At 52.0% G+C, this 25,771-nt stretch overlaps 1 protein-coding gene across 2 annotated transcripts; it reads right to left on the reverse strand.

Moving 5' to 3' along the window:
* Positions 1–6,814: 6,814 nt before the first annotated feature.
* Positions 6,815–23,405, reverse strand: LOC120393184 (epididymal sperm-binding protein 1-like). 2 transcript variants are annotated; one of them, XM_039517758.1, is made up of 9 exons: positions 23,331–23,405; positions 21,853–21,999; positions 21,157–21,321; positions 19,532–19,687; positions 13,321–13,485; positions 12,735–12,899; positions 10,660–10,824; positions 9,233–9,386; positions 6,815–7,026 (listed from the first exon to the last, which is right to left on the reverse strand). In XM_039517758.1, exons 1-8 carry the CDS (start codon positions 23,395–23,397, stop codon positions 9,238–9,240), a joined length of 1,179 nt encoding a protein of 392 aa, XP_039373692.1. In that variant the 5' UTR covers positions 23,398–23,405; the 3' UTR covers positions 6,815–7,026; positions 9,233–9,237. The 2 variants fall into 2 exon arrangements, with proteins under 2 accessions (XP_039373692.1, XP_039373693.1); XM_039517759.1 differs by lacking the exon at positions 21,157–21,321.
* Positions 23,406–25,771: the final 2,366 nt, after the last annotated feature.

Here is a 25,771-nt window from a genome sequence, read left to right on the forward strand (position 1 = left end):
AAAGAAAAGATCTTTTAATTAAAGAAAGAAAAGTAAAAATATCTCTGTAAAATCAGGATGGAAATGTTTACAGGGTATAACTTATGAAACTGGAGAGCTAGCATCAGGACAAATACAGCAACCAAAAAATAAAATAAAATAGGGTTTCAGCAAACACACATTTGCAAATACAGAAATTAATTAGAAGACTAATCTGCCTTTCTAATACTCACTATACTGAATAGAAGAGAATACTTCAGGAAACCTGGAGAGCCTGGAATTACGTCTGGCCTCTCTTAGATCCAAAGAGAGAACAACCCCCAAACAAAGAACACAGGCAAAGACTTCCCTCCACAGAGATTTGAAATTATCTTGTCCCTTGATTGGTCCTCTGGTCAGGTGTCCATCAGGTTTACTGAGCTTGTTAACCCTTTACAGGTAAAAGAGACCTTAACCCTTAACTATCTGTTTATGACAGGGGCCCTGGGGCAGAGACAGACCCCTATTCCTGGGGCAGTTCTGCTCTGGGGGGCCAAACACCCCGAGATGGCCATGCTGGGGAGGCCGAAGTGGCGGGAGAGAAGCTGCATGGCCTGAATGTGGGCAGAGCTTGGTGGGATAGCTCAGTGGTTTGAGCATTGGCCTGCTAAACCCAGGGTTGTGAGTTCAATCATTGAGGGGGCCACTTAGGGATCTAGGGCAAAAATCTGTCTGGGGATTGGTCTCCCTTTGAGCAGGGGGTTGGACTAGATGACCTTCTGAGGTCCCTTCCAACCCTGATGCCCAATGAGAGGCACATCCTCCCTCCCCCGCACTCACTGGAACCAGCCACCCAGAGGAAGGAGGTGTTCCCCACTCCTGAGTGGGGAAGCTGAGCAAAGACCCCAGCTCGAGCAAGGTCACAGGCAGGGGTTACTCCAAGAAACTGGTTAAAAGCTGGGGTGTAGCACCCTCTCTGTGGGGCCGGAATACCCTGTCCCTTCCTGCCTGGTCCGTGGTCACCCACACAAGCTGTTTTCTGCAGGACCGCTCCCCTCCTCCCCCACTCCCTGTCCTCAGGCAGGCTGGGGTCTGGCCCAAAGGAGGAGGGGCTCGGCCCATGTGTGCCCCACAGAGGGATCAGTGAATGGGGACCCCTGCCAGCGACTGCCCAGCAGAGCCAGGATGGGATGGCAGCCAGTGCCATGCGGTGCCCTCTGTTGGGCACTGCTGCTCCTCCCCAGTGCTCCTAACCAGCCAGAGCACAGGGCACCACATCTGTCACAGCCCACAAATCCCCTAGTGAGCCAGTGTGAGCCGGAAAGAGGCATTTGGAAACAGAGCTTCCCTGGGCAGGTCACTCCCAGACTGGGGTACTCCCCAGGGTGGGACCGACACAGCGACGCTGCCTGAGTCTGCTGAGAGCCTGAGCCTGTCGCTGTGAGGGGGGAGCTGCCCCCTGCATTTAAGTGGGGCAGGAGCACTGTCTCCCAACCCACTGCTTGGGGGCGGGCTTCACCAGCCCCACCACCTACTGCCTGGGAGCTGGGGATAGTACCGGGGTGACCCCTGCCACGCTGGAGGGGGGTCCCTGCTGCTGTCTCCTCCACCCCTCCTGGCTCAGCCCCATGGAGATTCCTTAAAGTCAATATTGAATGAAGCAGGAAGCAGCTGAGTGGTACCTGGTGCCACCTCCCCTGTGCTGGGCACGGGGTCAGCTGGAGTTGAAATGGCCCCACCCCCAGTGCAGGGTCGGGGTGGGAAATGTGGCTATAAAGAGGGGCTGGGAGCTGAGAGACCATCACTGGGAATCCGTTGTGAGACTCGGTCAGTGAGTGACAGCACCTCCTGCTCCTGCCCCATGGAAACCCTGGTGAGTACCCGCTGCTCCATCTCATCCTGCTCCATAGAAATCCTGGGGAGCTCCCTACCCCTTCACCTCCTCCTGCCCCCTGGTAACTGGTGACTCCCTCCTGCCCCAGGGGGTCCCACTGCCCCATCTCCTGTTGGGCCAGGAGATGTGGGTCAAGGGGCTCTGGGTCTTTGCCCCAGACTCAGGGATGCTGATGCTGTGGGGTCCTGTTCAGGTGCCGGGACAGATGCCCAGGGCTGGACTCCTGCTTCTGCCCCTTCTCCTCTACTTTGGGCCAGAGACTGTCGGGAGTATCAACTCTGCCACACTCAAAGAGATCGTGGATCATGTGAATGAGTGAGTAACCGGCCTGGGGGAAAGGGGGAAGCATCTCAGTCCTGCTCCACACCTCTAGCCATGAAGGGCACAGCAGAGACCCCTTGTGTCTGCTGGTATCAGAGGGTTACCTAGAGCTACTGCCTCAGAACCGGGGACGCAGGGGGAGATGCAGCCCAGAGCTGGAAGGGGTGTTTCTAGGGGTGCAGAGGGAGATGCAGCCCCAAGCTGGGATGCGGTGATTCTGGGGGGGGGTCATTGGGGAAATGGAGCCTGAGCTGAGAGGGGTGATTCTGAGGGGGGACAAGCATGGAGTCCAAGCTGGAAGAGGTGATTCTGGAGGTGCAGGGGGGAGATGGAGCCCAGAATTAGAAAGGTGATTCTGAGGGTGCAGATGGGAGATGGAGCCTTGAGCTGGGGGGTGATTCTGGGGGTTCAGGAGGAGATGGAGCCCAGAGCTGGGAGGGATGTTTCTGGGGGTTCAGGGGGAGATGGAGGCCCAGAGCTGGGGAGGGGTGATTCTGGGGGTGCAAGGGGAGATGGAGCATGAGTTGAGACAGATTATTCTGGGGGACTGAAATGTTTCCATTTCAGCTTTAGCAGCTTGACTTTTATGTTTAATATAATATAATATAATATAATATAATATAATATAATATCAAAGTCTAGATATATTCTTGTATATTATAAGCAGTAATATAATATAACAAAAGTAAAAAATTAAGTCATAACTAAACATTTCAATCTAAACAAATTGTTCTGATAATTTTTTATCAGAAAATTACACAAAATAGATGTATTCCCTTGGAACCTGTAGATTTTTTTGAATCAGCCTTTTCCTAAGGAAAACTGTTCTGTCTGAAATATTTTGACCAGCAATAGTCATGTGCTTGCTGTACACTCCCTTTGGAATAAATCAGGACCAGATAACTTGCACCCAAGAGTCTTAAAAGAACTGGCCGAGAGCTCTCTCAGCAATTGATGTAGATTTTAAACAAAACTTGGAACCCTGGGGAAGTTCCATAGGATGGGGGGAAAGTTAAGGTTGTGCCTGTATTAATGTAACCCTTCTGCCCCTCTGAGTTGGCAGCAACAAGGGCCGGGTTCAGTATCCAGGGGTTCCGTTTCAATAACGCAATGTAAAACCGGCTCGAGCCCCCACCCAGTGACCTGGGACAATTACCTACCACCCCCCCGGGCGCCTCTAGGAGGCAATACTTCACCACTCGCAAGCACAGAGTCCGAGTGTAGCAAAATCCTTTTAATAAAGGAGGGAAACAATGCGGCATCCCGTTGGAGAGACACCACAAACAGGACTATACACAAACCATAAGCAAAAAACCCACCTCCAAGTACATTTGGCACTGTCCTTTCCCCCTTAGGGTCTTAAGTCCAATCACCCCAAAGTCCAACAACCCAAGAGTCTCTGTCTCTGGTCAGTGCCACCCCAGAGTTCAAAAGTTTATCTGCAGAGTTTTACCCCCCCAGCCTGGGTGGAAATGGGGGGGGGGCACATGCAGGGTGTTAAGGGATACCTTACGTGGGCCAGGGCCAACTGCCCTGCTTCTCCGTGGAGTTCTGCTGCAGCCTTCACCACGACTGGCTCCACTCCATCAGCTGTGCCGCTCCTCCAGCCAACCCGTGAACCGCATCAGCAGTCCCCATGAACCGCTCCACACTGCTCACTGTTCCACGGGCTGCGCCAACGTGCTGCAGACTGCTCTGCTCTGCCAGCTGCTTGGTGATAGATCTTCAGGCTCCCCCACTCAGTGATCTCAGCTCAGTAAGCTTAAGCTCTTTTAGTGATTTCAGCTCTTAGTGGTTTCAACTTGTAGTAGAAGAGCCCCAGCGCCACCTTGGCCCAATGGGAATTCAGGTCAGCAGCCTCCAGATGGACTCCTAAAGGATTCAAAATTAGCTCTGCTCTTTAACAGTGGAGAGAGGAGAATGTGCAATTGGTGTTCCAGGCCCTCAAAAGGGGCCCATACCATCAGGTACACACACCAGTCCCCAGCCTCTCTCCCTTCACTGGGTTTTGGAACCCATGTCCCTTGTCTAGCAAGTACTATTTAATGTAGGTTGAGTTATTTCTGTCATAAAGCAGTCTCATAGTTGCTCATTCACATAATTAAGGTAACAGCATTTTTTTTCCTTCCTGCCCCAATAACAAAGAAATTGGGGATTCCACAGTGTGAAAATAACCATCCCATGCTGCTGTGTGTTATGCTAAGTGGAGTGGGTTTACCAATGCAAATGCACATTCCTAAAATTCCTTTGCCCACTCCTCATAATGTACCACCAGATGTCAGGGTAGATCTCATCCTGACTCTGCTTACATTTACAAAGGGTAAATGGGATGGTCTGGGGAAGTATAGGCTGGTACCTGACACCAATGCTGGGCACAATCTGTGTGCGCTTCTATTGTCCCCCCACCTCGATGTCAGGGTCGCCATTCCCTCCCCCACCCCCATGCCAGTGGCTGGGTGTGTCTCCCTATTTCCTCTGACATTGACCCTGGGCAGAATCATGGGAATGCTTCATACAGGGCACCAAGAATAAAGAATTAAAGGATGGAAAGGGAATTCGCACCAGCCAGCATTGCTTCATGGGAAAAAAAGTCATTATCCTTCTGGGATGAGATTTGGTGTTTGGTTGATAACAGTAACTGTGCTGCTGGAGGATGATGGGCCAGGAGGTGACAAGAGGCTGGGATGGAAGCTGCCTTTGGAGAGACACAGCAGCTCTTACCTGGGAACGACAGAGGCCAGGTAGTCGACCTCACTACGTTGCTCAGAGGTGTGAAAAATCCACCCCCCCCTGAGTGATATAGTTAAGCCAACCTATGTCCAGGTGTAGACTGTGAATTTGGTAGGGCCCTACTTATTGGATAAGTGCTCCCCAATATTATGAAGGTGAGGGAGTTAGATTTGCACATGGGAGGCTGAGCATTAGCATGACTATTCATGATCACGCTCAGGCCCTATAATAGGGCAAACCACCATGAACCTGGCTTCGCGGGTCTGCTGTCTAGCGCACATCACAGCCCTTGTTACTGATTTGTTACCGGCACACTCTAGGGCACCCACGTTTACCCTTCCATGGGTTCAAAGCATATCCCGGTTCATTTAGCCCCCCCACGCTTAACCAGTTCCTAGGCCTCAGGGTAGAACCTCATTAATTTAAGTACCCACCTTACTGAGTTCTTAGGGCTCAGGGCGTAATTTTCGGCAGGTTTGCGGGGCCTTTTACCAGTGAAATAGCCTTACACAGTAATATCCTAACCTTTATTTATGAACAGTTACCAAAACAGAATACACAGGGGAAGCAGACAATGCTCACTACTCCCAATAAGGCAGATGAAATTTTCCTGGTGGCCAGTCAGTGTCAGATTTTCTGGACCCCTCCTCTTCCCCCCTGCCCGGCAGCACACTCACTCTGCACCATGGTCACTGCACATGCTCCTAGGGACTCTCAGGTCCAGAAAGCCCACTCGCCTCCCCTATGGTGGGTACCAGGTGGTGGTGAGGGTTGCCATCATGTGTGGCCTCCCCTGCTGCTGCCCCTCACCCTAGCCTCACTGGGGATCGGACTGCCCCTTGCCCAGCTTTGGGCAGGAGTGGGGGCTGCAGGGGGAGGGGGTGGATCACAGGGTTAAACCTCACCGAAGCCCCAGCAGCTGCTCAGGTGAGTGAGGTCCACTCCAGATGTCCATATCCTGTCTGGAACCCCTCCTCCAGGTGGGTGCCAGGAGACAGGAGAAAGGGCTGCCAGGCACATGCATGCATCTTCTCCCCCTCTCCCCCTCCCCCAGTGCTCCAACAGGCTGCCAGATGCTGATCTCTATAGCCTTAGGCAGAAGCAGCAGCAGGCAGCACAAGCAAGGGAGAGAGGCACTGGCTGTTTTTTTTTTCAGGCAGGGAAGCTCCGTGGCAGGGGGGACACTCTGAGGCATGGGGGGGGGGGAGGGAGCAGGGCCCGCTCCAGGCAGGGCCAGGGGAGAAACCCAGCTCCAAATATTGGTGGAGCACAGCCCTCAGCCTTGAATATTCCTAGTGCTCGAGCACCTTGAGCCCATATAACCTGCTGCCCCTGTGACCCACACCCACTGAGGCCAGCCGGGGATCTGACCCCTTGCCATTCGCAGGCACGGAATGATCAGTTAAGGCACCTAAAGGTTCATGACAGGACCTGAGTGCTGCTGAAAACTCAGATTGTGTGTTATTGTCACGTTAGAAATAAGAGCTTTGCCACTGATGTCAATGGAGCAGGACTTCACCCAACCTCACGAAGAACATGGAGCCATTGCCACTGGGCATTTTGGGTCATTTCCCTCTAATGTGTCGACTGTGAACATAAAACTAGTCAGGCCAGGCCAGACCCAAGGTCTGTCTAGTTCAGTATCTCCGGCAATAGAAGCATGACAAGATTCAGAGAAAGTACTGCAGAAATGTGGGATAATCTGTCTCCCAGGATGTTCTGTTCCTGACCACTAAGAGTGATCATCTTCAACCCTGAAGCATGAGGATTTATAACCCTTCCAATAAGCCATGTTTGTTGGGAAATGCCCAATATGCATCAGAAGCAAAAGCCATCGCGCTGTCATCCTCACCCCAGGGAAACAGACAAGTCATTTATTGCCTTCTACCCAGATGCAGAACTTGCAGATGCTGTGTTTCAGAAGATGCTTTATTTGAATTTACTAAAATCAGCTAGAGAAATGAGCACATTTGGATTTGGATTTAAGGGTGATTATGCCACCGGTATCTGTTGATCAGAAGCGATCTTTGTTGGGAGAGCAGAGGTGTCTAGAGCGGGGCTCATTCCTTTCATTTAATTTTGAATGTCATCGTTCTGTCTCCTCCCGGCTCTATGGCTGTCACCTGAAAAGGACAGAAGGACAGACCTTCAGCACCACTTCATTAGCTAGGCAGCAGGACAGCAGAAAAGGATCTAGGGGTTAGGGTAGATCTCAAATTGAATATGAGTTGACATCATCGTGAGGTTGTGAAAAAGGCAATTAACATTCTGAGGTGTATTAATGGGAACATCGTATGTCAGACATGGGAGGTCATTGTCCTGCTGTAGTTGGCATTGGTGAGGTCTCAACTGGAGGACAGTGTTCAGTTTCGGGTACTGCACTTGAAGAAAGATGTGAGCAAATTGCAGAGAGTCCAGAGAAGAGCAACTAAAATGATCAGAGGTTTAAAAAACCTGACCTAGAAGGGGAGGTTGAAAAACTTGGGCAGGTTGTCTTGAGAAGAAAAGGCTAAGGGGGGAACCCAATAAGTCTTCCAATATGCATAAGGTTGCCAGAAAGAGGATGGAGAACAATTGTTTCCACGGCCACCGAGGGACAGGCAAGGAGGAATTGGCTGAGTTTGCAGCTAGGGAGATTTAGGTTAGATACTAGGAAAAACTTTCTAGCTCTGCAGATAATTCGGCTCTGGAGCAGAATACCTAGGGGAGATTGTGGCATCCCTGTCATTAGGGGTTGGACAAACATCTGTCAGGGATGGTTTAGGTATATTTGGTCCTGCCTCAGCATGGGGCAAGCGGGGGGAGGGCAGGGCTTGGTTCTTTGGTCCCTTCCAGCCCTATATCACTATGGTTCCATAGTTGGGTACTTGGTGGATGTGTATGGGGATGGTTGGATGGGTGACTGTGGATAGGGATGTATGAGTGGATGGATGGATGCGTATGGGGAAGGATGGATGGATGCACGTGGTGATAGATGGATGGACACAGAGTCACCAGATTGGGGCCCTGGTGTGCTGTGCGCTGCCCAGACACAGAGTCATGGAGATCAGGGGTCCCTTGCACTGGGTGCTGCAGACGGTCCCTGCCTGGAAGAGTTCTCAGTGTAAATAGATAAAAGAAGAAGGATCATCCTGTGATGTTGCACTCCACATGCTTTATGGAAATATGCTTATGAATATGACATAACTGGAATATGCTTTATGCTAAATACCCTTTGTATGGTGTCATTAGAAAGCTTGTCATCTACTAAGTGTGTTCATCCTATTTGTTTGCATGTATTATTTCTACAGCTGGAGTTAGGAGAACAAGATATAAACTTGTATCACTGATGTAAACATATTAAGTGGAGGCCATTAAGGGAGCTCCAGAAACAATCAGCTGTAAATGGCCTTAGTTACTTTAAAGCTTTCCTGTGTATGTGTGGGCCAGCCTATGGGGAATGGAGACTGGGAGTCTTACAGTGATATGTGACCATGTCACCTGATAATAAAATCCATCTTCAATCTGGTACTTTTCCATTTAGATTTACGGGTGGGGACCCAGAGAGGTAAAAGATTCCCACCTTGTGCCAAAGCTATAAAAGGGGGTGGAGGAGGACAAAAGAAGCTGCCAGCCATGAGAAACCCCCTGCTTACCACCCAAGATGCCTGCTAGAACTAACAAGGACTGTACCAGGGGAAAGGATTGGGCCCAGACTAGGAAGGAGTCTAGTCTGTGAAAGAAGCTTATTGGAACATCTCTGAGGGTGAGATTTACCTGTAATCAGTTTCTTAATGTATTAGGCTTAGACTTGAGTGTTTTTGCTTTATTTTACTTGGTGACTTACTTTGTTCTGTCTGTTATTACTTGAAACCACCTAAATCCTACTTTTTATACTTAATACAATCATTTTTTTCATTAATAAACCCAGAGTAATATGCAAACAGCTGTGCATATCACTCTATCAGTGTTATAGAAGGCGAACAATTTACTAATTTACCCTGTATAAGCTTTATACAGAGTAAAATGGATTTATTTGGGGTTTGGATCCCATTGGGAGCTGGGTGTCTGGGTGCTGGAGACAAGTACCTGCTGAGCTGTTTTCAGTTAAGTCTGCAGCTTTGGGGGTGTGGCTCAGACTCTGGGTCTGTGTTTGCAGCAGGCTAGCGTGTCTGGCTCAACAAGTCAGGGTTCTGGAAGTCCCAAGCTGGCAGGGAAAAAGGGCTCAGAGGTAATTTCAGCACATCAGGTGACAGTCCCAAGGGGATCTCTGTGACCAAACCCATCATACGCACCCCTGGTCCAGACCGAGATATGATAAACAGAGACCATCCCGTCGCCCTGTCTTACCTGTCTCAGGCAGGGCAGTAGCTCCACTTATGGTCCTGGTCGTAGTTGTCTGTGGTGGAACACCAGAACTTCCCACTGTCCTCTGCCAGGTTGGTGCAGGTGTGGAATTTAAACTTCTTATAGATGAAGGGGAAGACACAGGGCTTGTCGTAGTCTGCAGACCAAACACAGCAACAGAAGCAAACACTTTGTTAGATGGTTCCCCATGCAGCTTAGGACTAGGAGAGAGAGCGCCAGGCTGAGCAACGAGAGACCTGGGTGCTGTGCCTGGCTCTGCTGGGTGATCTTTAGCAAGGCACAGCCCAGTTCCATGCCTCAGTTTCCCCACTTCTGCATCATGGGGCTAATGAGCCAAAGATGCCAAGGGGACAGGCAACCCCCCCCCCAACTGTGCAGTTGGAGGTTGTGTATGCAAAATGTGGGTCCATGGGGAAGTCCATTTAGCCAGTTTACACACGCACAGGTGGTTAGACACAGCCACAACCAGTGGTGAGCTGGAGCAGGTTCCCACAGGTTCCCAAGAACCGGTTGCTAAAATTAGACCTCCGTGGAGAACCAGTTGTTAAAGGGATAGGGGGTGGGCAAAGAACTCCAGTCCGCGGGCCAGACCATCCTGTTGCTCCCAGGATTCCCAGCTGGGGAGGCTGAGGCTCCCCCGGCCCTTCACCCGCTTCCCCCCAGCTGCAGCGTGGCCAGCTGCTGGCACCAGCTGGGCAGCTCAGCTGAGCTCTGGAGTCATCCTGCTGCCACTTTTTGAGAGGCCCGGCAAGGTGTCGGGGGGGGGGGTCCTGCTGCAAGCTCCAGGGCTGGCCAGAGGGGAGGGGATGGGGCAAGTGGGGCAATTTGCCCCAGGCCCTGCAGGGGCCCCCGGCCCCACGGGTATGTCTCCCCCTGCCCACCCCTTAAATCAGAACTTTTTATAGGGAACCGGTTGTTAAGATTTTGGCAGCTCATCACTGGCCACAACCCAGATGTGTTTTCGGGGTACATCTTCTGTGGTCATTTCGTGCATTAGTCAAGTCCTCTACATACTAGCCTCAGAGTCACTGAGATCGGGGCCCCATCAGGCTGGGCGTTGCCCAGACACAAAATCACCAAGATCAGGGTTGTGCGAGGCGCTGCCCAGACAGACGGAGACAGACAACCCCTGTCTCAAAGTGCTGCCAATCTAAACAGCCAATAGAAGGAGCCACTCCGCTCTAGGGCGATTTGGGGGATGGTTTTAAGAACTGTTGAACAGCTGCTACCCATGAACTTCAGCTTGCTCAGCATTTCCTAAGGGGCAGGGGGTGGGGACCAAAAAACCAACAAATCACTTTCTAACTGACTCACTCAAGGAGTCTATGAAAGAGCCAGGAATTGACCCAGGTCTCGATGATCCAAACGCCTTAACCGCAAGGCTCAGCTTCCTCCGTCCCCTGTCCTACCTGGCATGGAGCAGTAAGTCCACTTCTTGTCCACGTCGTAATTCCTGGTGGTGCTGCACCACAGTTTTCCCGAGCTCTCCCCCTCACTGGTGCAGGTGTAGTGCATTTGTTTGTTGTAGAGGAAGGGGAATGCACAGCTCTTTCCTGGCGCGTTCCCACCCAGGACTAGGGAGGCAAAGGGAGATGGTTATAGACACCGCCAACATGTCCACCTGCCTACAGACTATTGGCTCCCGCATCCCACTATGAGCCGGCCACCCATCACCAACAGCCAAGAAATCTCAGGCAGGCTTTCATAGATCCCAAGGCCAAAAGGGACCATTGTGATCATTTAGTCCAGGGGTTCTCAGACTGGGGGTCGGGACCCCTCAGGGGTTCGCGAGGTTATCAGCCTCCACCCCAAACCCCACTTTGCCTCCAGCATTTATAATGGTGTTAAATATATAAAAAGGTGTTTTAAATTTATAAGGAGAGGGTCACACTCAGAGACTCGCTATATGAAAGGATCATCAGTAAAAAAGTTTGAGAGCCACTGGTTTAGTCTGATGTCCTGTAGAACACAGGCCAGTGAATGTCCACCGATTTTCTCTGTGTTGAACCCAATAACTTGGGTTTCACTCAAGTACTAGAATGGCATCCGGTCTGGATTTGAAGACATCATCATGGCTAAAGCATCTTCCAGGAAGGTCAACACTGGGCTGGAACAGGAACCTGGATTTCCAAATCCCACTGAGGTCAGACCCTCCATCAGGTCTGGATCCGATTCTGTGGCTGCTCCTAGACCCTGGCATCGAACTTTTCCCGAAGGAATCCTTAGAGGCTCCTTCAGCTGCTGGGAGCAGGGCCAGCTCCAGACCCCAGCGCGCCAAGCACGTGCTTGGGACGGCGTCCCGCGGGAGGGCGGCAGGCGGCTCCGGTGGACCTCCCACAGGCGTGCCTGCGAAGGGTCCGCTGGTCCCGCGGCTTCAGTGGAGCATCCGCAGGCATGCCTGCAGGAGGTCCACCGGAGCCACGGGACCAGCGACCGCCTGAGCGCCCCCCACGGTGTGCCGCCCTGCTTGGGGCGGCGCAATTCCTAGAGCCACCCCTGGCTGGGAGGGATGTGTTCTGAGCCACTATCCCACCAACCAATCAGATAGACTCCCAGTGCCAAACTCCCACTGGTATCAAAGTGTCACAACTCCTCATTGTCTCAGGGGCACAGCAGAGAGGGGATGAGATCATACAGGAGATCTGGAGGCCCCTGGGTAACTTGGTAAATAAAGGTGGATGAAACTTTTCAGATTAAATGTTTCTGGCAAAAAGTACAGATACAGTGAAGACAAAATGTGTAGTGAGGGATTGTTCATGTTGGGAAAATGACAAAAAATTCAGAAAGGGTCGATTCTTCAATTTGAAACAACATCAGCTTTCACAATCTCCTTCTATTTTATTATAACCAAAATTTAGAACGTTTAAAAAATGCTCGAAATTGAAATGAAATGGTCCATTAAACCCACAGGGATTTTTTTCCCTTAAATTTTCAGTTCAATGAAAATTTAAAAAAAATAATTTTCAGGATCTACCCAAAACAATTTTGTTTCCTGATTTTTTAATTCACAAAAAGTGTTGAAAAAAATTTCAATTCCGGGATCCACCCAAAATGTTTTTTTCCCCAATCTTCCAAATGATGGAAAATTTCGAACAAATTTGTTTCTGGGATCCTCCCAAAACACATTGTCCCTCAGTTTTTTTGATTAATTAAAAACTGTGAAATATTTCATTTTCTGGACAACCCAAGACAAATGTTTTTCTAATTTTTTTAACTCTCTGAAAATTTCAGAAATTTCATTTTAGGAATACACTCAAAACCATTTTTTCTGACTTTGCAATGCAATGACTTTTTTTTTTAAAATGAACTTTCATGATCTACCTGAAATGATCCCCCCCTCCCAATTTTTTGATTCACTGATAATTTCTACAAATTCATTTTCATGGCAATCCAGGACAAACTCGTCCCCCAGCCTGATTTTTCAGAATCACCAGCAAACCAGATCTGCCCCAGAGGGAACATACAAAGAGACTGGATACATTACTGATATCTGGACAGTAGCTCCACAGCTTATCCTGGTTGTAGTTGTGGGTTGTGGCACACCAGAAATGTCCCATCTTGCTTCCAGCATTGGTGCAACTGTGAAATAGCTCGGTTTCATAGATGAAAGGAAACATGCAGCGTTGGCCACTGGAGTTCCCCCCATAGACTGCAAAGGTAACGAGTAAATCAGAGTGAACAGCAGGAACGCCGAAGAGAATGACCATCATGGCCGTTTTCTCAGCAAAAAAGAAAAGCCAGGGTGTCTCATCTCACTGCTGTGGTGAAACCAAGATATTTTTTTATAGTGGATGAATGGCATTGCACATAGGAGCATGGGATCACCCCAGGGGCCTATCTAGCCTGACAATGGCATCCCATCTCTGATGTCAGCATCACAAGGAGGTGCCAGGCAATCTGGCTGCACAGAGGAAGCCATTTGTAGCATGCAGCCCCACCAGTGAGCTCATTCGGCCCACAAGACTGGGTGACAGCGCTAACTGTGCTAGAGCTCCACGTACCGGCATGTCCTCCACAAACCTTTTCCCTCTGTGCCGACATGGAGCACTCTGGTCATGGCCGGGACTCACCCTTGCTAAAGCAGAAGCGCCAGAGATGGTCTTTATCGTAGTTGGGAGTGGTAGCACACCAGGGCCGTCCCATCTGGTCATTGACTGCCGTACAGCTGTGGTAGGTCTTGTCCTCATAGACGAAAGGGAAGACGCAAGGGGAGCTGTCCAAATTTCCCCCTGTAGCTGGTGGAGAAAGAGGCAAGGGAGGAAAGGGTTAAAACAGGGCAGAAGGCAGGACGCAGGGCAGGCGATTTGCTGGGAGAACTGGGCCTGAATTTTCCCAACAAAACAATTTTTTTAAGTGGAAAAAATGCCAATTCATGGGAATCAAACGTGTTTGGGCTTTTTGATTAATGTTGCTGGTTTTGATGTATTTCCCGACATGAAAAAAATGTAAAGAGAAAAAAGTGTGGAAATGTTTTGACATGTTTGAAATGGAAAAAAAAAAAATCTTGGTTCCCGGTTGGGAGCACCTTTTTGTTTTGAAATGTAAAGAGCGTCTGAATGAGCTCTCCCCTGACATCTAGTGGTGAGCTGTGGAAAAAGACTTCAGAAGCTGATCTCGTTTGTATGGACACACCCACCCTGCCTAGGTGCTAAGCATGATGCAATTGCTTTCCCAAATGGTCACTTTTGACTGCTGTGGCATCCCCAGGCTCCTTGTTATTGGGGCAGGAGTAATAAAGGGTTGCTATCCTTGTGTGAACCGAGGGCAGCAGAACTGTACCTGGCATATCCCAATGGAGGGACTCACCCTCACCTAAACAGCGCTTGCTAGGCCAGGGACATGGGTTCCAAAGCCCAGTGAACTGAGAGAGGGTGGGGACAGGTTTGTGTGACCTGTCCTTAAGGGACCCAAACAGTCTTTGACCTGATCTCTCTCCATGGTATAATAAAAGAGCTAATTTAGACGCAGTTGAGAGTTTTGTTACATGCGGCAAAGCTGAAATTGCTGATACCTAGGCCTGAATATTAGACCTATTTTGGTACAGTGCCTCTGATGCAAGAGACTGACCCATGTGCACCAGCAGTGAGGCTTCCCCCACTAACAGCTGAAATCACTGAGAGGTGAGTTAAGCAGTGGACCCTGGAGACATCTTAGTGACTGGCCAGCAGGGCAGCTGGTGGAGCAGAGCCCCGCAGAGAGGGGTGGTGAGTGAATGCCTGAGCAATGGAGCAAGTAAGGTGCCTCCTTACCCACTCTCTTTCCGCCCAGGGTAGGAGGTGAACTCTGCAGATGAGCCTCTGCATAGGCGGCAGGTTTGTATAATTTTTGGTGGGGCCCAAAATGGTGGTGCCCCCCCGCTCCCGCCCTGTAAGACGATATAAAATGAAGCTACAACGCGTCAGCGCCACAAGATTACAAGGGTCAATTAAAAGTGGAAAGTCAGAAGCAGCACTTGCCTACTTCAATATATAGTATTATATTACGTTGCACCTGTTGTGATGAAGTGGGAATGTTCTTAATATTTTCTCTGAATACTGTGTGGGTGCCTCAGTTTCCCCTGCAAGATGCCAACTGAAGGTGTTGGGGACAAAGAGATCAGGTGGCCTCCTTGTCCGGAAGAGACACAGAGGCCAGAGGAGGGAGTGTCAGTTTGGAGCTGGCTAGGGAAATGGGGAGAGACTCAGAACTTGGTTCTGGGCTCCCCACCCCGCAAGATGAACCTGACAGAGGGGTTCTGTTTTCTGTACCAATAAGCTCTGTTTAAACTGTGTTCCCATCATCTAATAAACCTTCTGTTTTACAGTCTGGCTGAGAGTCACATCTGACTGCGGAGTTGGGGTGCAGGGACCTCTGGCTGCCCCAGGACCCCGCCTGGGCGGACTCACTGCGGAAAGTGCATGGTGTGGAAGGGCATGCTGAATGCTCTGAGGTCAGACCCAGGAAGGTGTAAGCTTCTTGCCCTGGAGACAGTCTGCTCAGAGAGGAGGCTCCCCCAGAGTCCTGACTGTCTTTGAAGGAGTGGTTCCAGAGCATCCCAGCATCCCCTTCCACCCCATGCACTTCCCAGAAGTCTGCACAGGTACTAACACTCCCTCCTCTGGCCTTTGTCAAGAAGGCTAACAGCATTTTGGGCTGTATAAGTAGGGGCATTGCCAGCAGATCGAGGGACGTGATCATTCTCCTCTATTCAACATTGGTGAGGCCTCATCTAGAGTACTACGTGCAGTTTTGGGCCCCACATTGCAAGAAGGATGTGGAAAAATTGGAAAATCCAGTGGAGGGCAACAAAAATGATTAGGGGGCTGGAGCACATGACTTATGAGGAGAGGCTGAGGGAACTGGGATGGTTTAGTCTGCAGAAGAGAAGAATGAGGGAGGATTTGATAGCTGCTTTCAACTACCTGATAGGGGGTTACAAAGAGGATGGATCTAGACTGTTCTCAGTGGAAGCAGAGGACAGAACAAGGAGTAATGGTCTCAAGTTGCAGTGGGGGAGGTTTAGGTTGGATATTAAGAAAAACTTTTTCACTAGGAGGGTGGTGAAACACTGGAATGGGTTACCTAGGGAGGTGGTGGAATCTCCTTCCTTAGAGGTTTTTAAGGCCCGGCTTGACAAAGCCCTGGCTGGGATGATTTAGTTGGGAATTGGTCCTGCTTTGAGCATGAGGTTGGACTAGATGACCTCCTGAGGCCCCTTCCAACCCTGATATTCTATGATACTCTAAACTGACCACCAAATTTAAATTGCGTGTTTTTCCCATCAGGTGAGGACTCTGGGGCAGGGCTGGGGATAAGGAACTTGGGGTGCAGACAGGCTGCCCCAGGGCTAGGGCCAAAGAGGACTCCCCTCCACCCTCCATGGCAGCAGCAAGCTCCAGAGGAGGGACCCCTCCTCTACCCCGCAGTTCACTGCACGTGCTCCTAGGTCCCTCTCAGGTCCAGAAAGCCCACTCGCCTCCCCTATGGTGGGTACCGAGGGGGGAGGTTGCCATCACGTGTGGCCTCCCCTGCTGCCACCCCTCACCATAGCCTCACTGGGGATGGGGCTGCCCCTTGCCCAGCATGGTGCAGGAGTGGGGACTGCAGGGTGGTAGCTGGGGAGGGGCACAGTATCACAAAATTCACCTAAGCCCCAGCTGCACAGGTCTAGGAAGCTCCCCTTCCCAGTGGTGTAGCCAGGTTCTAACATCAGGGGGAGCGAACACGTAAAAAAAGATGCCAGCCAACATATCCAATTACTAATCAGGTAGTTCTATAACAGGCTATAACAGGTTGCCCTGGACCCCATCATCCCCTGAAGCACAAGGTAGGGGTAGGCACCATCATGTTGTGCAACAAACACTTGACAAAATTACTGGACTTAGTGATGGACAATGCGGGCAGGTGGGTATTATGTCATTCAATCATTCAACCCATAAAATTGCACACATTTTGCCTCAGTGAAATTAAATATCCAGAGAATTACTGGGCCTGTGATGATGACCAGGGCTTGCTCACCTGTGGCTCCCCCTCCCTGTGCTGTGGAGGCACAGCCAGGCAGGTCTGCATCTGCAGGCAGGCACCCTGCCTCATGTGAAGCTCCCGTGGGCCCTGATAGCCGCTAGACTGGGAGCCTCCCGACCAATGGAATGGGCTGGGCTGGGGGGCGGAAGGCAAAGGGGGAGATTGTAGGGAGCTTTGGAGGAGGGGAGGCAGTGGGGGAGGGGAGTGGGCTGGCACAAAGGGGAGGGCTCTCTGGAGAGGAGTGACAGGGGCACAGGGGTCATTGGGAGTCTCTCGAGGGGGCAGAGGGTTGTGTGGGTCTCTGTGGGACAGGGGGCTGTGATGGGCAGAGCCAGCTGCAACCTGGGTCTGCTCTGCGGGGGGTGTTGCTATAGTCCCCTCAGGAAGCTTCCCCCCATTCTGTGTATTTTATACCAGCCCCGGGGTGCCCATTGCTGCTCCTTTCCCCGCCCATGGCTCCATCTGTCTGTCCCCACAACCTCCCATCTGTGTCCGTCTGTCTGTCCTCACAATCCCCCTGGCTGTGTCCTGGTGTGTGTCTGTGCCACAACCCCCCTGGCTGTGTCCTTATATCTGTCTGTCCCACAACCCCCGGCTGTGTCTGTCTGGCTGCCCCCACCACCCCCGGCTCTGTCTGTCTGTCCCCCCCCCCGCTGTGTGTGTCTGTCCCACAACCCCCTGGCTGTGTCCTTGTGTCTGTCTGTCCCACAACTCCCCGGCTGTGTCTGTCTGGCTGCCCCCACCACCCCCGGCTGTGTCTGTCTGTCCCCCCCCCCCCGCTGTGTCTGTCTGTCCCACAACCCCCTGGCTGTGTCCTTGTGTCTGTCTGTCCCACAACCCCCCGGCTGTGTCTGGATGGCTGCCCCCACCACCCCCGGCTGTGTGTGTTTGTCCCAGAACCCCCCAGCTGTGTCTGTTTGTCCCCACCAACGCCCACCCCGGCTGTGTCCTTATGTCTGTCTGTCCCACAACCCCGGCTGTGTCTGTCTGTCCCCCCCCGCTGTGTCTGTCTGTCCCACAACCCCCTGGCTGTGTCCTTGTGTCTGTCTGTCCCACAACCCCCCGGCTGTGTCTGGCTGGCTGCCCCCACCACCCCCGGCTGTGTCTGTCTGTCCCCACCACCCCCGGCTGTGTGTGTCTGTCCCACAACCCCCCAGCTGTGTCTGTTTGTCCCCACCAACGCCCCCCCCCCGGGCTGTGTCCTTATGTCTGTCTGTCCCACAACCCCGTCTGTGTCTGTCTGTCCCCCCCCGCTGTGTCTGTCTGTCCCACAACCCCCTGGCTGTGTCCTTGTGTCTGTCTGTCCCACAACCCCCTGGCTGTGTCTGTTTGTCCCCACCAAACCCCCCTCCCCGGCTGTGTCTGTGTGTCTGTGTCTGGCTGCCCTCACAGCTCACCGGCTGAGTCTGTCTGACAGGCACAGACGCTGCTGCTGCTCTGCCCAGGGCTCAGACGCTGCCGGTGGCTCGCTCCCCCTCCCTGCTGTGGAGGCGCGGCCAGGCAGCTCCAGCACCGCCCCCGGCAGCTCCCATTGGCTGGGGTTCCCAGCCAATGGGCTGTGAGCCCAGTTGCTGCTGGGGCCTCTCCCGGGAGCTGCCGCTGCCGTGAGAGTGCCCGGCATTGCGACACGGGGACCCCCAAAGCACAGGGCCTGGGGCCCAAACATTGGTGGAGCTGGGCTCACCTTCTGGATTATTGGTGGGGCCTGGGCTCCACGGGCCCATAGAACTCGCCGCCCATGAGCCTCTGAACTCTAGGTCTGCCCTGGCCAAGGACAGCAACAGTGACTGGGGTGCAGAGAAGGGATGGGCATGTTAAAGGGACTTTTGGTTGCTGGACTTAAGACCCTGAGGGGAAAAGGACACAGCCCAACTTAGTGGAGGGTGAGTCTTTTGTTCATGGTTTATGGTTATAAACCCTGTTTGTGGTGTTTTCCCACGTTAATGTAAAGTTACTTCCCTCCTTTTATTAGAAGTTTCTTTTCTACGCTCAGACTCTGTGCTTGCAAGAGGAGAAGTTTTGCCTCTTAGGGGCACCCAGGGGGTGGTGTGTAATTGTCCCAGGTCACTGGGTGGGAGCTCGAGCCGGTTCTGAGTTGCATTGTTGAAAAGGAACCTCTAGATACTGAACCCGGCCCTTGTTGCTGCCAACTCTGACTGGCAGAAGGGTTACAGGAATTTAAATTAATTAGCGTGAAAAAAAGTTAAAAAAAGAAAAAAGGTTGAAATGGAAACAGAAGGTTTCAAAACTAAACTTTTTAAATGAGCCGAACTGAGAGTTTGGCTTTTCAGTTCATGAATATTTTTGAGGTTTCATTTCCCCCCCCCTCCAATCCCAAAGGGGAAAAATGTTGAATTCCCAAAAATATTTCTAGGCTAGGAAAAAAGATCCAAGGTGTCGATCGGCAGCACTGGGCAAAATTTTGGTTTGGTTCAATATGGGCACTGAGATGTTCCTTGCTCCTACAGGACCAACATACAAATGAATGCTTCGTGTCCACTCATTTTGATTGACTGTTCAGATACCACGGTAATGGAGACACTAAAAACTCCCAGAGTAGAACAGAGCATTGCCCAGACACATAGTCACTGAGATCGGACCCTGTCATGCCCAGTGCTGCCTAGACACAGAGCTAAAATCAGGAATAGAGCCCATGTGTCCTGATTCTTTTTCCTGTGCTCTCTCCACTGGGCCATGCTAGCCTCTTGTCCCCATAGTCTGTGTACATACCAGCTGCAAAGCAAACTCACCCCTTAAGCCTCTCCTGGCCCCACATACCTGCCATGCCGCAGTACCTCCATGTATGGTCTGCTTCGTAGTTGCTTGTGGTGGCACACCAGGGCCGCTGCCCATTGTCCATGGTGCAAGCTGTGTACTGCCTGCCTTTATAGCTGAATGGGAACGTACAGGGCTTCTCCGAGTTCCCGCCAAGAACTGGGAGAGATGGGACGGGGGAGAGAGATGGGATGTGGGAGACAGAAGAGACTGAGAGCATGCTGGGTAACATGGCTCACACTCAAACCAAAATCATAGAATCATAGATTATCAGGGTTGGAACGGACCTCAGGAGGTCATCTAATCCAACCCCCTGCCCAAAGCAGGACCAATTCCCAACTAAATCATCCCAGCCAGGGCTTTGTCAAGCCTGACCTTAAAAACCTCTAAGGAAGGAGATTCCACCACCTCCCTAGGTAACCCATTCCAGTGCTTCACCACCCTCCTAGTGAAAAAGTTTTTCCTAATATCCAACCTAAACCTCTTCTACTGCAACTTGAGACCATTACTCCTTGTTCTGTTATCTGCTACCACTGAGAATAATCTAGATCCATCCTCTTTGGAACCCCCTTTCAGGTAGTTGAAAGCAGCTATCAAATCCCCCCTCGTTCTCCTCTTCTGGAGACTAAAGAATCCCAGTTCCCTCAGCCTCTCCTCATAGGTCATGTGCTCCAGACCCCTAATCATTTTTGTTGCCCTCCGCTGGACTCTCCAATTTTTCCACATCCTTCTTGTGTGGGACCCAAAACTGGACACAGTACTCCAGATGAGGCCTCACCAATGCCGAATAGAGGGGAATGATCGCGTCCCTCGATCTGCTGGCAATGCCCCTACTTATACAACCCAAAATGCCATTAGCCTTCTTGACAACAAGGGCACACTGTTGACTCATATCCAGCTTCCCATGCACTGTAACCCCTAGCTCCTTTTCTGCAGAACTGCTTCCTAGCCATTTGGTCCCTAGTCTGTAGCAGTACATGGGATTCTTTCGTCCTAATGCAGGACTCTGTACTTGTCCTTGTTGAACCTCATCAGATTTCTTTTGGCCCAGTTCTCTACTTTGTCTAGGTCCCTCTCTATCCTATCCCTACCCTCCAGCATATCTACTACTCCTCCCAGTTTAGTGTCATCTGCAAACTTGCTGAGGGTGCAATCTACGCCATCCTCCAGATCATTAATGAAGATATTGAACAAAACCGGCTCCAGGACCAGCCTTTGGAGCACTTTGCTTGATACCGGCTGCCAACTAGACATGGAGCCGTTGAGCCGATGGGGTAGCCATTGAGCTGATCACTACCCGTTGAGCCCGATGATCTAGCCAGCTTTCTATCCACCCTATAGTCTAAGTTGAGCCCATTTTCAGTTAAATAAAACCCCTCACCTCCCCGAGCCCCCCAGCAGCCTGACCACTGCCCCCTTCCACAACCCCAATGTAGTGCAGGGAATGGGGGACTGGGTTGTGGTGCACTGGCAGAGCTATATGGGAGGGGGGCCCAAGGTTGAGGTAGCACGGGCTGCAGGTCAGGAGTGAAGGGCACTGGCAGGGCTGGGTGCTTGGGGGGGATGTTGGGCGTGGCTGGGTCTTCTGCCCATGTCCCCTGTCCGGGAAGCCCCCGGAGGCACCATACTTGTGTCGGGACAGTAGCTCCAGCGCCCGTCCGTGTCGTAGTTTGCCGTGGTGGAGCACCAGGGCTGGGCCCCGTGGCTCTGCTCTGTGGTGCAGGCATAGTACGTGTGGCCCCTGTACGCGAAGGGGAAGAAGCAGGGCTCGCCGCCTGAGTTCCCGCCATAGGCTGTGGGGAGAGAGACAGGGACTGTCAGGGGGTGGGGTGCCTTGGGGGCAGTGCAGAAGGGTGCGGACCCCTCACCCCACCCTGGGCAGAGCCTGAAGGGAGGGTAAGGACCACTAGAGATGGGGACCCTCTTGCCACCCTGCAAGGGTCTGACTCATAGACAGACAGACAGATGGGCAGGGGTGTATTGGGCTAGACAGACAGAGCAACTGGGTGGTTCTGCCCTGCCCAGCTCTGGAGACGTCGCTGGGGCGGGTGTCAAGAAGACGGCGGCTGAGCGCCTGGACATGGGCCAGACCCACGAGCTCCGGACATGTGGGATCACAAACGGGGAACATGACGCTCCTCCGTGCTGCTTGATGCTGCCCCCTGTCCCCGGCCTGCCCTCTATCCCTGAACCATGCCCCGGCTACCCCCGTCACCATCCCGTCCCCCGGCTGCCTCTGTCCTATCCCTGTCCGCTGGCTTCCCTCCCATCCCGTCCCCTGGCTGTCCTTCTGTCCTGTCCCTGTCCCACCCTTGGGAGCTCACCCTCCTCAGAGCAGAACTTGTAGGCCTTGTCCTGGTCATAGTTGGCAGTGGTGGCGCACCAGGGCCGCTCGCTGTCCTCAGTTGTGCAGGCCGTGTAGACCTTGTCCTTGTAGGTGAAGGGGAAGACGCAGGGGACAGGGTCCGCGCCTGGCCATGAACAAGGAGCAGAGATCAGAAAAGGGGGCGATGGCTGCCAGGGGGCCCCTCCAAGCCTAGCAGGGAGAGCCCTGAGCCGGGGGTCATCAGGACACCTGGGTTCTAGCCATGGCTCAGGGAGGGAAGCGGGGGGTCTAGTGGTTAGATTGCGAGAGGTGGTGGTGGCTGGGAGCCAGGACTCCTGGGTTCTCTCCCTGGCTCAGGGAGGGGAGGGGGCCTGGTGTGTGCGTGTGTGGGGGGGCGAGCTGGGTGGCAGGACTCCTGCTGTCCATCTCAGACCTCCTGCCAGGCTGGTATGTCTCTCATCACTTCACAAAACACTCTGTGCTACTCTACACAACGACAGCGTGTCCCTCAGCACACACTGCACTACACACGCCACAACCCCCACACCACGATACTAGTCAACAACACACTGCAAAACAGTCCCCTGAACAGCTGCTCCACAACATGGTCTGTTACACTTTACACCACACACCTACACAACGACAGACTGCTCCTCGGCACACACTCTCCTATACTACACAGTGACACACTGCTGCAGAGACACACAGCCTACTACACTGCTCCACAGTACAGACTCTACTACACTACACAACATACTGCTCCATAACATGAACTCTACTGCACTACAACACACTGCTCCACAACACAGACTCTACTACACTACACAACATACTGCTCCATAACATGAACTCTACTCCACTGCACTGCACTACAACACACTGCTCCACAACACAGACTCTACTACACTACACAACACACTGCTCCACAACATGCACTCTACTACACTACACAACAACACACACTCTACTACACAACACAACATGCACTCTACTACACTAAGCCACACCACACTGCTCCACAACACAAGAAGATACTGCTCCACAACATGCACTCTACTCCACACCACTTCAGAACATGCCCGCTACAACACACGGCTCCACAACATGTACTTTACTACATAACACACTGCTCCACAACATGCACTCTACTACACTACACAACACCACACTGCTCCACAACACACACTCTACTACACAACACAACATGCACTCTACTACACAACACACCACCACACTGCTCCACATCACAACAACACACTGCTCCACAACATGCACTCTACTCCACTACACACCAAACCACTTCAGAACATGCCCACTACAACACACTGCTCCACAACATGCATTCTACTACACAACATTACACACTGCTCCACAACACACACTCTACTACACATCAGTACCCTGCTGCATAGCCACACACTCTACCACACTACACACCAACACACACCGACCCGAGACAGCCCCTGCCTCCCTTACCCTGGGTCCCCTCGCAGAGCAGTGCCAGGGCCCAGACCAGGACGCACGTGGCTGTGGGTGAAGCCATTGTCCCGTCCCCACTGCCCCAGCCCCAGAGCCCCAGCCCCATATATACAGCCTCCCTTGGGGCTCCTCCCCTTGGATTCCCTGCTCACCAGACGGATTAGGAGAGGGGCTAAAGGGCAGAATCAGGGGTGGGGGGTGGGGAGGTGTTAAGACCAGGGATGAGGCGCTGGCAGAAGGTGACAGAGGGCAAAACCCGGCACAGGCAGGGGCTCAGGGGGTAACAGTTACCCAGTGGGACTGAGACACCCGTGTTTGCAAGAATAGGTTGTTGCAGGGGGAGAAGAGGTTTATTTATTTGAGCAAAGTGGCTTTTTGTACGGCCACCTGAACAGAGCATGCTCAGGAACATCTGCTGAAGCCACTGCCCTTCACCCTGCCCTTATTAGCCGTAAAATTCTGCCGACAGCTATTTACAGGGGTTAAAAAGTGGCAAAGGGAGCGAATCGGAGCAGGGGGGTGGCCAGGGTCTGAGCAGGGGGTGGAAATGGACTGATTATGGGGAGGTCAAGCAGCTGGAGGCAGGATTGGGACAGGGGCTAAAGGGCAAAATCAGGGCTGGGGGGAGGAGGCGGCATTAAGCTCGGGGTGAGGCGCTGGCAGAGGGTGTCAGAGGGCAAAACCCAGCACAGGCAGGGGCACAGGGGGTAGCAGTTACCCCAGTTGCGGAGGGGGGGGGAGGACTTTTTTATTTCCCTTCCCATAGACAGCACCTCTCAGCATGGGCTTCCCAGGGCTGGGTTCTTAAAGGCACAGGCATCCCAATGCCTAGTCACTGCTCCTGGTAATCCACCTCGACGAGGGGATTAGCTCCGAGCCAAGCACTGGGAGCTGAGCCTGTCCACACTAGCGCTTTAAAGCGCTCAAACTTGCTGTGCTCATGGGGGTGTGTGTGTGTGTGTATGATTTTTCACACCCCTGAGCCAGCAATTTAGAGCGCTTTAACTTGCCAGTGTAGATAATCCTCGAGACTTAAGTCAGTGAAATATTTTACACATATCCCCTCAGAAACAAAGAATCCCTTATCACTGTATCTGACTGCATAGAGTCTCCGAGCAGTTTCCCAAGTTGTCTTATCTGCTGCTGTGATTCCCTGAATTCCCTGAATTTTTAATTCTGTTTTTTGTTCTTATTTTTAGAGCAGATGTTTATTCTGTTGGATCATCTGACTTCCAGTCTGACTGAATTTCTGGCCTAGTGTCAAAACTTTGTTTTGATTCAAGCCACCAATGGGGATTGCATTTTTGCAATGGTTATTTTGCCTCTCAGTCCAGCCCTTAGTATTTTTCCGCATGCCATTGCTTGTGTGTACAACTTGATTCTCAAATATTCAGTAAAGGCAGTATGCTGCCTGCGATAACGTCTTTCTCCCTGGAAAAAAAATCTATTGTCATTTTTGCTGAAAATTAGAACTGCTGTTGTGGGTCAGACCAATAGTCTGCCTAATCTAATATCCTGTCTTCTGACAGCAGCCAGTGCCTGGAGCCAGGGGCGGCTCTAGGAATTTGGCCGCCCCAAGCACGGCGGCATGCCGCAGGGGGCCCGCTGCCGGTCGCCGGTCCCGCGGCTCCGGGGGACCTCTTGCAGATGTGCCTGCGGAGAGTGCACTGGTCCCGTGGCTCCGGTGGACCTCCTGCAGGCATGACTGCGGAAGGTCCGCTGGAGCCACCTGCCGCCCTGCCGGCAAAATGCCGCCCCAAGCGCGCGCTTGGTGCGCTGGGGTCTGGAGCCGGCCCTGCCTGGAGCTTCTAAGGCAGTGATCCCCAATCTTTTTGTGGCCAGTAGCACATTCATGTTTTCAGAAGAGTGTGGCGGGCGCCAACAATTTTTCAAGGCTTATTTTGTATTTGTACATTAAATAATACAAAAACCATCCTATTTAATATAACATAATATATGAATCCAGAGAGAAGTCGGAGAGAAGCCACGAGGACAGAGAACACCGGCACTGGCAGCCTTCAGCCCTGGAGTTCTCTGTCCCTGGCAGGTGCGGGGCCGTGGCTTCTCTCTGGCTTAAGCCGTGGCCCCGCACCTGCCAGGAACAGAGAACACCGGCACCCACAGGCTCCTCAGCTCCCGTCTGCTCTGCCTGATTGGAGGGGCTGTGAACAGAGTGCTGACTTGGGGTTTCTTACCTAGCACTCTGTTGCACCTCCATATGAAGGCACTTTAGCAATGTATTTCTCAGTTACATGACAAAAGAGCGTGAAATATAAATATTAGCAAAAAATCCCAATTTTTATCTTTATTTCTCAAGTATGTTATCCAGTGTATCCTACAAACAACAACCCATAAATGTTCATTGAGCAATGACTTGCCGTTTAAAATTTTTATTTAACGTCTATTCCTAGTCAAGTATTGAAATCACACCCACCCAC

This window comes from Mauremys reevesii, unplaced genomic scaffold (assembly GCF_016161935.1).
Source record: "Mauremys reevesii isolate NIE-2019 unplaced genomic scaffold, ASM1616193v1 Contig16, whole genome shotgun sequence".
In the NCBI taxonomy this organism is placed as follows: domain Eukaryota; kingdom Metazoa; phylum Chordata; order Testudines; family Geoemydidae; genus Mauremys; species Mauremys reevesii.

What these genes read in the sequence shown, in the direction of transcription:
- LOC120393184 (XM_039517758.1), bottom strand. Translation starts at nt 23,397, where the DNA reads ATGGCTTCACCCACAGCCACGTGCGTCCTGGTCTGGGCCCTGGCACTG. An exon ending in GCTCTGCGAGGGGACCCAGG is followed by an intron (nt 22,000 to 23,330) that starts GTAAGGGAGGCA and finishes GTTCATGGCCAG; the next exon opens with GCGCGGACCCTGTCCCCTGC. An exon ending in GACTTACTGCTCCATGCCAG is followed by an intron (nt 9,387 to 10,659) that starts GTAGGACAGGGG and finishes TTTGGTCTGCAG; the next exon opens with ACTACGACAAGCCCTGTGTC.